The sequence below is a fragment of the Urocampus carinirostris genome, chromosome 11 (assembly GCF_059441175.1).
Source record: "Urocampus carinirostris isolate Australia breed hairy pipefish chromosome 11, RoL_Ucar_1.0, whole genome shotgun sequence".
Classification (NCBI taxonomy): domain Eukaryota; kingdom Metazoa; phylum Chordata; class Actinopteri; order Syngnathiformes; family Syngnathidae; genus Urocampus; species Urocampus carinirostris.
Genome location: NC_142359.1, coordinates 4,324,068 through 4,338,986, shown reverse-complemented (window position 1 = coordinate 4,338,986; position 14,919 = coordinate 4,324,068). Strand labels below are relative to the sequence as shown.

Here is a 14,919-nt window from a genome sequence, read left to right as displayed (position 1 = left end):
CTTTGTTTTGTTTTTACTGAAACCAATTTGATGATGGTACTGTTCAAGCTTCGGTGAGTGCATACCTGTCAACCTGTTCGTTTTTGGCGTACAAAGTACGTTTATTATGCATTTTAAGACGTGTATAACGTACAATAAAATGTGTACCAAAAAACGCAAATTTATCAATTATGAGTACCATCCGGTATACACTATCACCAAACGGCAAATCAATCGAGTCAAACGAGTTCGCCGCGGTAGCCTCTATCTCGGTATGGTTTTTTTCGTTGCAAACGAAGCAATCCGGTTTGATGCTACTGTGAGCATGCGTCTGCCGCCTGGGGATTTCCCATCATGCATCATTCCGATCACACTTGAACAAAGCGAAAGCAGAGCAGTAATAATAATAATAATAATTTCCTTGTATTGTCATTCTGTGTAACAATGTACACAGAACGAAATGTCGATTGCACCTGACCCGTTGTAGCGAGCCGATGCAGCCGCAGCCAACAGAGGGCGCCGCCGACCACTTTTTAAGTCTTAGGAATGACTCGGCCGGGGCGCGAACCCGAACCTCCCAGTCTCAAAGCGGGCGCCTTACCATCTAGGCTACTGAGCTGGTAGGCCGACATTACAACATAGTTTTGAATTTTCTTTGGATACATTCATCAAGTCGCAATGGCCGAACCGGAATGAAAACGCCGTAAGTCATTCTGATCTGAAAACAACTGGCGGGGTTGATTGAGTCAATTTGAAATACATGTGGTCTTAAAAAACATCGATTTCATGTAGTAGTTGTGTAGTGACAGGAAGTCCGTCTCTTTTTACAGAACCGGCTTTTTCGGCTCAACCCATTAAAGAGAGCCATCTCTCAAACGGCTCACTTGCTTTGATGCATTATATTACGATTGATTATGTTTTATAAACAAGTTAAGAAAAAAAGAAAGTATAAAAGGAGAAAATGAAAAAAACACAGGTTTGTGGTTATCCCTTTAATCAGTATATTACCAACAATAATTGAATGCAGATAATAAATTCATAATTTGAATAAGAAAACGTATTATTCTACTTCATTCTATTTGCATGTATTTTTTCCTTCTACAGTCAACGTCCAAGCGACTTCATTTTTGAACTTTTTTATAATAAACCTCATTCATGTCGAGCAACTCGGTATCTCACAACAATATATATGATAAAGTGTGAATGTGTGTGTAGATGTGTGGGACTTACACATGCTCACAAAGGAATGCTAGAGGTGTTTTCTAGAGTTCAATGGGGAAAGGGGACAAATTGGAAGAAAGAACAGGAAAGGTTTATGGTCAACTGCTGGTTGTCAGAGAAACTCCATTCGGGGCCCGGTGCTGTGGAATGCTCTTACCCCTGAGATTGGATCTGCAACCTCAGTGGAACTGTTTAAATTCAGGCTTAAAACACACTTCTATTCTATAGCTTATGAATGACCTATATTTTTTGTTGACAATATCTGTGTATTATTTGTTATTGCAACATCCGTTGCAGCCTGGTCATCCTGGAAGGGGGATGACCTCATGTGTGGTCCCTCTTCATTTAGCTCATGTTGAAACTTTTGAGTTTTCCCTTGCCCTCATGTGGGTTTTAGATCAGGGGATGGTGTCATAATAGTCTGTGGTTTGCAATAATCTGTTGTCTGTGGAGCCTTTAGAGACTCCATAAATTGTAAATGGTCTGCATTTATATAGTGCTTTTCAAGTCAATGAAGACCTCCCAAAGCCCTTTACAATGTGTTTCACACCCACCCATTCACTCACACACTCACACACCAATAGCGGCCATTCAGCCATGCAAGGCGGCAACCTGCTTATTTGGGGCATTAGGGATAAAAATAAAGGTGACTTGACATGACTTGACTACAAATACGAAGCACTAAATACCGTTACCCGTGATCTAGCACTACTATTTCGGGATCCACCGGTAGATCGCGATCTACATAATGAGCACCCCTGCACTAGAGCCTGTTTCATTCTCCCCATTTAAATTCAGTCTGGGAAAAGTTAGAAATAAGGTAACCTGCCCATTTTTTCTGTGTTTTGAGGTTTCAAATCAGAGCCGTAAAAAAAAAAGATACAGGATCGTAGATTTAAAAAAAAAAGCAAAAATATACGTAGCTTTGCATCATCTTTTATGATTAAGGATAATCGACCAACCCCGACAATGACATGGATGGGCGTTTCGAAAAGAGAAGTACAAAATGCTGCAGCGAGGCTTTTAACTAAGACAAGAAAGTTTGATCACATGGCCCCGATTTTAGCTAACCTGCATTGGCTCCCTGTTAACTTGAGATGTGATTTTAAGGTTCTGTTGGTAGTATACAAAATCATGCATGGACTTGCCCCCTCATATCTTTAAGATTTAATCTCCCCCTATGTTCCGGTTAGGAGCCTTAGCTCTGAAAATTCTGGTCTACTAGTGATCCCAAGATCCAAGAAGAAATCCACAGGTTTGAGAGCAGTGCTACAACCTCAGTGGAAATGTTTAAATCCAAGCTTAAAACACACTTCTATTCCAAAGCAAATGAATAACCTATAATTTATGCTGACAATATCTGTGTATTATTTGCCCTCATGTAGGTTTTAGATCAGGGGATGGTGTCATAATAGTCTGTAGTTTGCAATAGTCTCTGATCAGTGCAGCCCTTTGAGACTCTTTGTGATTAAGGGCCTTACAAATAAACATGACTTGACTTGATAGTCCCACTGAATGTTTACCTTACATGATTAAAACGTTTTAGTAAATACTCGGCAAAGAGGGTTTTGAAAGTGTTACAATTAAGACGGAATTTTAGGTCTCTCAGATGAACACAGAACCAGTTCATCGCTTCTAACAATGGGCAGGTATGTAACTGCTCGTAGAGACATAGTAGCATGGATGCTGAGGTGCTGACATGGCCCACAGGTTTTTATTCATTTTTCTGTTATCGATCAAACGGTGTGCGTCGGTATCCAACACCCCTTGCACCGTGAGGCAGCCGCCATTGACATACATGGATGCTGTCAACATGGGATTGATCAAGGCCAACCATTTTCTGGTGTCAGTCACGTGTGCAGATGGCCATTACCTGGAACCTGGGATGAGCGCAGCCAGATGTGGCACACCGTCTATGCTTGTTGGAGTTTCACTCAGTTTAATAGTCTTCTGTCCAGATTCCATTGGGCCACCAGACAGAGGAGCAAGGTTCCTAACCTATTCCCACTTCCCAAAATTGCCATACTAAAAAAATACACTGACAAACATTATTCCTGTCTTTGACAAAATTGTAAAAATAACATGTTGCTTCTCTTTTTGTGAAACAAAACCCAACAACAATAAATCGTTAGAAGTATTAGTAAGAGCTTCATCTTCATTTGAACCACATGAGGAGTTCCAGTGGTGCTGATTTTATTCAGTCCCCCTCTTCAATTGCTGTCCTCCTGTCTTCTTTACCTAAAAACATTACTTCCAAATTGAAGTGACTTTTTTCAAGATGGACTTCACTCCAGGTTCTGAGGTTTTTCCGTCTAGGGAAACAGTTTCAGCGGTACAGGGCGCGCAATTGCCCTCTAAAAGACCGGGCAGAATTTTCCTGGCTCGCCTCATTTTCCACCTTTTCCACAGCGACTTTGTCTTCAAATCCAGTCCCTCGGGCGGGATCCTTTTCAGATCGGATTCTGATAATTGCTTCCTGGTTATTCCATCGTCCATAAACTGGTAGCTTGTCAGGGAAGTCACTGAAGTGGACCCGCTCTCCAGTGAGTTTTGCGGACCAACCGATGAAGTCTCAGCTTCTTGTTTTGGGTAATTGTCAGCAAGCTGTGACGAAAGGTTTACGCTCTCCAGCAAGTCCGTTGAGGATCTCCCAGGCACATACACACGGACAACGTCGCAGAGTCCCTGTCTGAGGGAGCTTTCTAATTTCCTGGAAAACTCTTTTTGGAAAATGTTCTCAAAAATGCTGTAGATGTTGTCCTGGGATCCGTCGTCCTCCGACATGAATGTATTCACATCGCTGGTTGCGTCAGTCCCTGTGAGTCTCCGTTTACTCTCGGGAATCGACAAGAACCCGAAAGAATTGCGGGACGGCTTTTGTTGTTCCGGTAAAACATCTGGCGTAAAGTTATCGGACTTTGCTGTCTGGGGAAGGGCGGATTTAGCAGAGCCGGGATCACCCAATCTCGCTGACCTGGTCTCCAAGAATGGAGTGGATAGTACAGAAGTAGATTCAGCCTCAAATAGGTTAAAGGCCTCCACCGCCACGTCAGATAAGACATTTTCAGGTTTATTATCTGTGCTGTTATCTATGGCGCTCGAAGGAGTCTCCAAGGAACCGACGACCACTGAAACATCTACTGCGACGGAGAGCTTGAATACTGATTCCATCTCGGAAGAGTCTGTTTCCTCTTGTTCTTTGTCCTCTGTCTTGTTTTCGTCCTCCTGGACAATTCCTTTTTCCAAAACACTTTGATTTGAAGCTCTCGCAGCTTTTTTGCCACTCTTCCTTTTCCCCCGCATACGCTTCTTCCTTCGAGAGCGAAACTTAAACATGGACGTGAATTTTTTCACAAAGGACTTGCCGGCTCTTTTTGTAACCTTGCCGGCTGTACCGACAACGGTAACGACCGGTGTCATCACGGTGCTGATGATAGTTCTGGCCCTCTCAATCATGGGAGAAGATAATACCGGGGAGGGAACAGGGGAGGCAGTCAAAAGTCTGGAGGAGGACAAAGACTCGATTGTGGAGCTAACTTTTGCTGCTTCTTCAGAGGATTCTGCAGTTTTCTCGTCCGCGCTCGTGTCACTCACTGTGTTCGGCTTCTCGCAACAAAACGGAAGCCGGGCAGTACGAGGAGTACGCGGTGTGCGAGGCGTTCGAGGGGTCCGGGGAGTCCGTGCCACCTCGCCCAGAAGATGTTTTGTCTTCCCAAGGGAGGAGCTCAAAGGGACAGGAGAAGAAATCGCTCCATCCATCAAGGCAGGAGAGGAGGCAGAAGAATTTGTCTCTCCTGTTTCCTCCAAGATGGGAGAGAGCCTGGGGGTTAGCTGGATCTCATATTGCAAATTGCACAGATCCTCAATGACGGCCTCATTGAACATGGCTGGAGCGCCGCGATCTTCGTCCTTCTTGGGACTCCTGCTTCTACATGCGGGAGACGAGGAAGCAGGTGAGGCATTCTCCCCGGCCTGCTGGATGACGATGCCCGGTTGTGCCGAGTCTGCCTGTGCTACTTCATCCGATTCCTCTGCGGCATTCGTTTCTTGATCGTCTCGATCGCTCCGTGTTAACATCTTGGCCACGGCTTTGGTCACTTTGGTGGCAGAGTCGATGGTGTCAACAACGGGCTGTATGACGTGACTGATGATGTTGATAGCTTTCCCGATAATGGGAGACGACAGAGAACCGGTATCGTCCCTCGCCTCGTCCGTCCTCCCGGAGTCTTTTGCCGAGCCGTCGAAATCCTTCGGGTTTTCAGCAGACCTGAGGCGCTCGGAGAAGAAATCGCGCAGGTATTGTTTGATCTTCTGTTGGGTGACCAGGCCATAAGACGACTCGTCGATATAAGAGTGTGAAGTGGAGCGCTCCTCGGCGTCCCACAGGGCAATGAGCTGCCTCATCTTTGCGATGTCCGCGATGCTTTTCTCCACAATGTTCTTGATCATGTTGTTGATCTTTTCGTCCCGCTCTTTGGCCTTCAGGCCCGCTGTTTCGTTCTAATGGGAAGAAGAGATTCTTCAAATAAGAATTTCCGATAGCACCGTACGGCTTCGTTTGTTACCTGGTTGGCGTCGGAGACAGTCATATAGTCGCCGAACATCCCCCTTTGGACAAAAAAGTCTTTCACACATTTCTGGGTGTTGATAAGGTCCAGGATACCAAATGGCGAAGGGTGGAGGGCGCCGTCACACATTTGGTTCTTCTCTGCGACTTTTCGCAGGTGAGTTTTGTTAAAACCCGACGCCATTGTCTGGTATTGTTCCCGTCTATTTATGTCCTGTTTATTATTCTCTCCAGTTTTCGTTCCCGTCTAGTTTGTCCTGTTTAATTTCGATTTAATTTCCAATGCTGTTTCTATATATTCCTGTCTGTCCCGTTGAGCGGGCGGTCACAAACTTTGGCGTATCATCGGAGGCACGCAAAGGACATCAGAAGCATGACATCAGGACATTTTGTCACGGAAGCATGACATCAACACCTTTTTGCCATCATAGCACGATGACTCATAAGGTTGACTCGAGTGTGTTGAAATGCAAAGGCAGCGTTTGAACGCTAAATCCTTGGAGAAGGTCTGGGCTTAATATGTCATGTCTAATTCTTATTCTGTCGGCATGTGGATTTGTGAACTATGTCAACTGTGGTTCTGATTTTGCACTGATCGCTGCATGGCTCTGTGGCTAGGACCTTGACTCGGCCTCTTGGCTGAGAGCAAGTGTCTCGGCCCCTTGGCTTTGTAGCGTATTATGATTTGACCGATAACGGATAATGGATAATTGATAAAAAATATAGAACAATAAACCTTACAAAATCCCCCCCTGGGGATTAGGCAGAGAATGAATAATATGTGTGCGTTTGTTTACTTGTCTAGGCAAGAAATTTTGATCACATGACCCAGATTTTAGCTAACCTGCATTGGCTCCATGTTAGCTTAAGATGTGATTTTAAGGTTCTGTTGGTAGTCAGGGTTGGGTAGGGTTACTTTAACCTGATTACTTTCAATGACTTTTGGATTACTCCAATACCAAATATGCTAATAAAAGACAAAAGAAACTAAAGATGAATAGAATGACTAAATTTTGTGCAGGCTCGGGGAGTAATGGAATACACGGAACGGCAAAAATGATGTTGGCAAGCTGTTTGGATTTATTTTCATTTTGTTTCTGTCGCATTTTATGTTAGTTTTGCCGGAGATCAAAGCCAGGAGAGAAAGCTTACCACGTGTTGTGAGTCATCAATTTATTCATATTTAGTTTCTTTTGTCTTTCATTAGCATATTTGGTATTGGAGTAATCCAAAAGTAATTGAAAGTAATCCAGTTAAAGTAACCCTACCCAACCCTGTTGGTTGTATACAAAATAATGCATGGACTTGCTCCCTTATATCTTTCAGATTTAATTTCCACCTATGTTCTGGTCTGGAGCCTTCTGTCACAGGCCAGAAACAGAGACAGGACCCAATAGCGTTTGTTTTACTCAGCTTTATTGAAAAAGAGAGCAGTGCTTGCTTCCACGATCAGATGATCGTCTGACACGGGTAGCTGATGGCAGGTGTGGCACTTCCGTGTCGAGCAAGGGTAGGCGGCGGGAAAGCAGGTCGATGGCCGGGACGGAGAAGCAAGGACAGTTGCGGGTCCAGAAAAGAGGTCGGCAACAGGTATCAGGCAGGAAACAGGGCAAAATTGGTCGATGGCCGGGATGGAGGAGCAAGGCAGAAACAGGTCCAGAAACAGGTCGGTAACAGGTATCAGGCAGGAGAAAACAGGGCAGGAGATTGTCGGATAGTACAGAGCTTGCCTAGCTGAAAGCATAGGTTCGCAGACGGTCTGACAGCTTCCTCTTGGAAGAAGGGGGTTTAAAAAGAGTCAGGGAGTCAACCAGCAACGAGGACTGTTGGCGCCAACGGAGCAGTAGCAGGTGCCTCGAATCAGCCATCATGACACCTTCGCTCTGAAAACGCTGGTCTACTAGTGATCCCAAGAGCCAAGAAGAGATCTGCAGGTTCAAGAGGGTTCTCCATTCGGACCCCAGTGCTGTGGAATGCTCTTCCCCCTGAGATCCGATCTGCAACCTCAGTGGAAATGTTTAAATCTAAGATTAAAACACACTTCTATTCCATAGCATATGAATAACCTATAATTTATGATGACAATATCTGTGTATTATTTGCCCTCGTGTAGGTTTTAGATCAGGGGATGGTGTCATAATAGTCTGTAGTTTGCAATAGTCTTTGATCTGTGCAGCCCTTTGTATCTCTTTTTGATTAAGGGCAATACAAATAAACATGACTTGACTTGACTATTTTTCCCTTGGAAAAGAGATTTTACGTCTAGCTGCAAATATCTGTTTTAATGTAATACCTCCATTGGTGTATAGAAGCCCATTTCCATCAACCACCAGTACAGTGTTGTAAACGTACATTCTATTAGCTAACTGCATTCAAAGGCTAAAAGATGATGAAAAAACCCTTGTGCAGTTATGTTAGCACAGCTGAAAACAGTTTAGCTGGTTAGAGAAGCTATATCACCGACCTTCCTTAGAGCTAGGTCGGGTATCACGATCATCACGTTTGTGGGTGTGATTAAACCTTCAAAATGGCCAGAAAAAGACAACTTTCATGTGAAACTCATCAGTCTATTCTTCTAAGAAATGAAGTAGCCAAGATACTGAAGATCTCCAACAACGGTGGCTACTACTCTCTTCAGAGAACAGCACTAACAGGCTCCAACCAGAGTAGAAAGAGAAGTAGGAGGTCCAAGCAAGCAAGAGGACAAGCACATGACAGTCCCTACTTTGAGAAATAAACACCCATATTAGAATTTTAAAATTAGTGACCTAAAATATTACATAGAATACAAAGTTAGGCCTGGCCAAGCTATATAAGTCGATCTTTTAGTTTTACAGTCCCAATGTGTAATATTTGACCACTAGATGGCACTGTGTTGTCTGATACGAGTGAGGGCTAGTGACACTCTGCAGAGCGCCCATCTTAGAAGGGATTACACAGTGTTAAAGATATACACATTGCTAGACCTATGATTTTTTTTTTTTATAAAACTCATCATTGGTATGATAGTTCCTATATTTTTATATTCAAATCAATGATTTTTTTACTGAAATATTTGTTTTTGGAGCACCAGAAGGCACAACATATGACACACTGTCCCTTTAATCTGCAATTCTGCCGGATCTCCAATCACAAGCGTTGAAGATTTTGTCAACAATGGCCAGAAAAACGTCGACAGAATATAAGGATGATAAAATGCAACGACAAAATACAATTTGTACAAAATAAAACGACAGAATCCGACGACAAAATACAATTTGTGGGTCTTCATTTATTCATATATTTATTTCGCTTCAACTGCACAATAACATCGCCTTCCATCTCCTGCGTAAGAGATGGTCGTTTCGGCTTTTTTTTTACAGAGTAGGCTTTTTTAGCACGACTCACTAAAAAGAGCCGGCTCTTTCAACTCCCAAACGGCTCTTTGGAGTGATTTGTTGCTTTAATCCAATTATTAAAAATTATTATTTTACATTATGCACAAAATGATTTTAAAAAAAAGGGGGGGAAGAAAAAATTGAAAAAAAAATAAAAAAAATAAGGAAAAAAAAGAGTTATAAGGGGTAGGGAAATAAGGAAAAAAAGAAAACAAAATGAGAGAAAAAAAAGAAAAAGTGGGTAAGAAAATACAGGAAAAAAAAAGTAGCGGATCAAAAGCCTGAAAAAAGTTTTGAAGGGTTCCTCTAATCAGTATATTTGTCACGGTTGCCATGGCGCCCAATTGGCCACGCCCGTGAAAGATTGGCTTTCCTTCTATTTAAGTTCAGTGCTCTCACACACCCTTTGTCAGTCCGTCAACAAACCTCTGCACCCGCAAGACGTGGGTTCTGACTTGGTCCTGTTTCCTGTTGGTATTCCTGCCTGGTATTGTTCCCGTTTATTTTGTCCTGTTTATTATTCTCTCCAGTTTTCGTTCCCGTCTAGTTTGTCCTGTTTAATTTCGATTTAATTTCGAATGCTGTTTCTATATCATTCCTGTCTGTCTCGTCTTGTCCGGTATGGACCCCATCTGTCCGATATCAACTCAAGCAATTGATATCGATCTCGTCGGCCTCTGGCTTCCTATTATTTCACGCCAGACTGCTGCCTAACCTGCATGACTTCCCATTTCCCGTACAATAAAAGGCTTGTGTGAGTTACGTCACGCATTTGGGTCCTGATCCTGTTCTGGTTCATGACAAAAAAAAAAGGAAAAAAAAAGAGTTTAAAAAACCTAGGGGTGGGGAAAAAAAATAGGAAAAAGAAAGAAAATGTAAGAAAAAAATGAAAAAAGTGGATAAAAAATACAGAAAAATAAAACAAAGTAACGGAACAAAAACCTGATAAAAATACAGGTTTTGAGGGGTTCCTCTAATCAGTATATTACCAATTAGAATGTACACCATTCTTAAAATGAACTAATGATTAAAAAAAAAGTCTATTCTACTAAATTATGATATCTGTTATTTTTCCACTCTAGGTTGATCTTGTATCATTTAAATATTTTTATACTAAGCATTTTAAAATCCAAGTAACTCAGAATCTCTTAAAAACACACAACAAAATGTCCTGAAAAACACAGAAAACATAAATTAAAATATGTACAGATCTACAAAATAAAAGCTAAATACAAAATAATTTACCTTTTTATATACTCATCAAATCTAAAATCATCAACATGGAATCCATGAGAAAAAATGCATATTGACCAGGGGCCATTTTAAGTTCAAAGCTTTGAGGGTTAAAAGTTACATAATGAAGATATTTCGCTAAATGCTTTATTATTTTCAAAGGCCAATTTTATTCTTTTAATGTTCCTTTTTATAATTCAGTTATGACACAGACTCTGCCGCTATGCCGCAAGTCGAGCAAAAGGCGATCGGTGAGGAGGGTGAGAGCGGTGCTAGGAATCGAATGGACTAAACCATTTCAAGGGCGGTGGTATATTTCTGACGCTGTGTTGTTCCCATTTTTGTTTTGTTCGACTTTTTTATGTATGAGCTAGCATTTTTTAATTACATTTAACCCTAGCTTGTCTTTTATTCAGGAAAAGAGGGTTTTTATAACGATATAATTTCTGGGGGTGTTTGGTTGAGATTCAGCTCCCCCCCAAAACGGACTGGTTTCGCCCATGATATTGCCCAATCACAAGAAAGTAAAGAAAGCGTCTCAAAAGGAAGCGGTTCTTGATTGTTGGGGAGTCGGTTCATAGAGACGTTACGTACGCGAACGACACATTAGATATTCTCCATACGACCCCTTATTTGCTTTTAAGCGCGCTGTTCCGAAGCCATCTTCGTCCCCATCGCTTTGGCCCAAAAACCCGAAGGGAGAAGCGGTTCGAGGGGAATTCCCGCTTGATAGGGAATGGCGGACGGCGACGGAACCGGGACTGACCGTCACGGAGCTCGCGGTTCGGCCGGCGCCAGCTGTGAAAGTGGACCGGATCTAGACAGGTGCCGCGGGTTTTACTTCCTTCCCTTCCCGACCGTTTTCCTTTTGTTTGTAAGCGTTTGCTAAGCTCTTAAATAATTAAAGGGGCACCCTGACATGTATGAGCGCATTTGGGGTGTCATTTCAAATCATTTTATGATTAAAAATTTAGTTTGTTAGTTGGGCAAAGGGTTAGCATGTTAGCTTATTCTGATGGTGGATGGACACATTTGGGGAATTAAGAATGTCAGGGATGTTTCGTCAGTGAACGAATGGGCTTTATGAACAGGCTCTTTGAAGTGATTCATGAGAGTCGGTTCCCCAATCACCTTCGAAAGGCTTTCTCTTTCTATCTCTTTTTCTTTTTCCTACATCTCTCTCTTTCTCGCCTTCTCTCTTCTTTCTCCTTTTCTCGCTCTCTTTCACGCTCACTCACCCTCTCTCTTTATTGCTCTACCTCTTTCTCTCTAGTTCTCTTTCGGTTTTTCTTGCTCTCCCCTTTCTGTTTCTCTCTCGTTCTGTCTTTCTCACTATTTCTCCCACTTTCTCTTTTTGTCTTTCTCTTTCTCTCTTCCTTGCTCTCCCTTTCATCCTCTCTCTTTTTATTGCTCTTTATCTCTTTCACTCTAGTTCTTATTTCCCAGTCTTTCTCTCATTTTCTCTTTCTCCCTCCATCTCTTTTTCTCCCTTACTGTCTCCTCTCTTTTTCCTGCTTTTTCTCACTCACCCTCTTTCTCTTTCTTGCTCTCTTTCTCACCCATGCCTTCTCTCCTTATTGCTCTGTCTCTTTCTCCACTGGTCTTTCTTTTTCACTCTTTGTCTTCCCCCTCTCTTTTTTCTCCCTCTTTCTTTCTCTCTCTTCCTCCCTCTCCCTCTTACTCTGTGTTTTCTTATTCCTTCTCTTACTCAGTCCTCATACTTTCTTACTCTCATTTTCCACTCTTTCTTTCTCCTTTTCTTTTTCTTGCTTTTCTTCCTCTTTCTTTTAAAATGATGACTCACAACACGTGGTAAGCTTTCTCTCCTGGCTTTGATGTCTTTGATCTCCGGCAAAACGAACATCAAATGCGACAGAAACAAAATGAAAATAAATCCAAACAGCTTGCCAACATCATTTTTGCCGTTCCATGTATTCAGTTACTCCCCAAGCCTGCACAAAATTGAGTCATTTTATTCATATTTAGTTTCTTTTGTCTTTTATTAGTATATTTGGTATTGGAGTAATCCAAAAGTCATTGAAAGTAATCGAGTTAAAGTAACCCTACCCAACCCTGTATATAATTAGAAATAAAACGAATCAAAAGAGTTTAAACTGCTGGCTCTTTTCAGTGAGCCGAGTCATAAGAGCCGGTTCTCTAAAAAGAACTAGAATTCAACATAATAATGCATGTTCGTGTATATATATATATATGTGTGTGTGTGTGTGTGTCTAGTCCGTCGAGCGGCCATGTTGAATGGTGTAAACAGTTGATCGCGGCCACCATGTCCAGTCCCATCTCGGCATCCTGCGACGTCAACAAGGTAAAAGAGAAAGTTGCCGGCGCTCACTTTCTCCGCTTCCTCCTTTCGCCATTTCTCATTCCGTCTTTTGCCGAACCCTTACTGCATGGCAGGATGCTGCGGATGAGAGTCTCTGTTGCCACGGAGACGAGGACGCCGAGCATCCCCATGGTTCTTTGGCAAGTGCCTGCTTCTCCTTCTGACTTCTTTCTTCACTCCGCTTTTCAATTTCCCTCGCAGACTGTTCGCACGGGTGCTCGAAATCCTTAAATGCTTGAAGGTTCATGTTGTATTTTCAAGGGTTGAAAGGTGCTTAAATTTTGGGTGAAGTGCTTGTAAATGCTTGAAATTGGTACCATGTTTCTCTTAAAGGGACCTTTTGGGAATTTACCGTTTACCAAATTGCTCGAATTAGTTATCTGACTCCATTAACCAAACACAACCTACATTTATCCAACAATGCACGTTCGTTTCTTGATGGAAAATATGGACAAGAGACCGGCATTTCCACACAGGGGCAGATTTAATTTCTTAAATAATGTAACTAAGTGAACTCCATCGAATATGGCCGAATTAGTCGAATTAGTGTTGTCGGCAGCCTTTTCGGAAGTCCTCGGCCTTTCTTCTCTCGGCCCACGTTTTTCCGCAAGATGGTGTGCCCGGCTCCTCCCATGGGCGTGCCAGGGTAGGCCCACGTGGGCTCCAGCACCTCAGAGACGAGCATCCCAATGTCTGTGGTTCCTCAAAACAATGGAGAGCGTTTATCGAAACAATGCCTGCTGTCCTCCGTCATCAGCGCCCTGTTATCAAAATTCCCTTGTCAAAAAAAACGTTAGTATCTACTATTTTTGGTAAGTAAGTAAGTAGGGGAGCGTCTGTACATTTTAATTAGGGTAGCCCATTAATCATATGGTAAATAAAAATCATAATAATCTCATAATGAAATCATGTTGAAACATGGTAGCAAAAAAACAACAAAATTGTACAAGTTGACAGGTGTTTAAGTTTAAACGTAAGTACACACTCAAAATAAGGCGAGAAGACATCAATGGATTTTGAACTTGCAAAGGAACACCGGGAGAAGACCTCTCAGTAAAGAAAATTCCATCCCTTCCTAAAGCCCTACTCCAAACCCCCTCTTTTTTATTACGTCTTCAAGAACACAAAAAGCTAATCACTCCTAAAGGGTGTGGAGATCAAAGAATAGCGACAACTATGCAAAGTCATGTGAAGTCAAAACAATGAACAACTGTGAGTCAAAATAAGGAACTGGGATCTTATTAAATCTCTTTTGCATTTGTCCAATATTTAAAACCGAATGAACTTATCAAGAGGTATGTACCTTTTTCTAAAAGGCTTACTGACTCCTCCTGTGTTTTAGAATTTTCCGGCGTCGAGGCTGAAAATGAGTGAAAGGGCAACTGTGGTACCTCTCCTGCCTGGAGAAAATATTCAGTATACAGGTGCGTTTTAAATATCTACGAAAATCATAACAATGCATTACATATATATTGCATTTCGTGGGACTCTCATGGACAGCATACAGCAGGGGTCTTCACCGCAGTGCCTGCGGGCACCAGGGTAGCCAACTGAGGACAGCGAAGGTGCTCAACCTGTTCTGAAAATAGCTCACCAGTGCTGGGTCATTGGAATTTTTTGTAAAATTATTTTTGTAGTGGTTGCCTGGGTCTATTTAATTAACTTTATTTTAGTATTTTATTTTCCAATACAAGGATACTGCTGGAAGTGTGAATTTCCTTATGGGGATGAATAAGTATCAATCTGTCTTTCTGTCTCTCTGTCTCTCTGTATATATCTCTTTCTCCTTCTCTCCTCTTTCTCTTTCTCTGTATCTCTCTCTCTCTTCATCTTTCTCTCTCTTTTTCTCTCTATCTCTCCATTTCTTTATTTCTCTACCTCTATCTCTCTACTTCTCTACCTCTCTATTTCTCTACCTCTTTACATCTCTTTCTCTCTAACTCTATCTCTCTCTTTCCATCTCTGTATATCTCTCTTTCTATGTCTTTCTATCTCTCCATCTCTCTATCTCTATCTCTCTCTTTCTATCTCTTTATCCCTCTTTCTTTCTCTCTCTCTTTCTATCTCTCCCTCTTTCTCTTTCTCTTTCTCTCTTTCTCTCTGTTTTTCTGTTTCGATCTCATAGTTAGCCTGGTAGTAACAACATAGTTATAACAGTACTTGCTGTTTTAGAAATGTATATCAAACTGAGTGCCCTTTGC

The 14,919-nt window shown here is 42.1% G+C and overlaps 2 protein-coding genes across 3 annotated transcripts in view; one reads left to right on the top strand and one right to left on the bottom strand.

The window, feature by feature from the left end:
- Positions 1 to 2,892: 2,892 nt before the first annotated feature.
- LOC148356243 (uncharacterized) lies at positions 2,893 to 5,970 on the bottom strand. The gene is made up of 2 exons (XM_088348411.1): positions 5,766 to 5,970; positions 2,893 to 5,700 (listed from the first exon to the last, which is right to left on the bottom strand). The coding sequence occupies exons 1-2, from the start codon at positions 5,949 to 5,951 to the stop codon at positions 3,448 to 3,450; spliced, it is 2,439 nt and encodes an 812-aa protein (XP_088204537.1). The 5' UTR covers positions 5,952 to 5,970; the 3' UTR covers positions 2,893 to 3,447.
- Positions 5,971 to 6,213: 243 nt separating this feature from the next.
- LOC148356242 (phosphatidylinositol-3,5-bisphosphate 3-phosphatase MTMR2-like) overlaps positions 6,214 to 14,919 on the top strand; it is a 31,475-nt gene continuing 22,769 nt past the window's right edge. The window contains exons 1-3 of one of the 2 annotated variants that reach the window (XM_088346994.1): positions 6,214 to 6,273; positions 12,613 to 12,700; positions 14,061 to 14,142. In XM_088346994.1, coding sequence (XP_088203120.1) covers positions 12,662 to 12,700; positions 14,061 to 14,142 — 121 coding nt within the window. In that variant the 5' untranslated portion in view covers positions 6,214 to 6,273; positions 12,613 to 12,661. Of the gene's footprint in view, positions 6,274 to 10,981; positions 11,203 to 12,612; positions 12,701 to 14,060; positions 14,143 to 14,919 lie in introns of those variants that run through there. The other variant, XM_088346993.1, reaches the window with a different exon arrangement.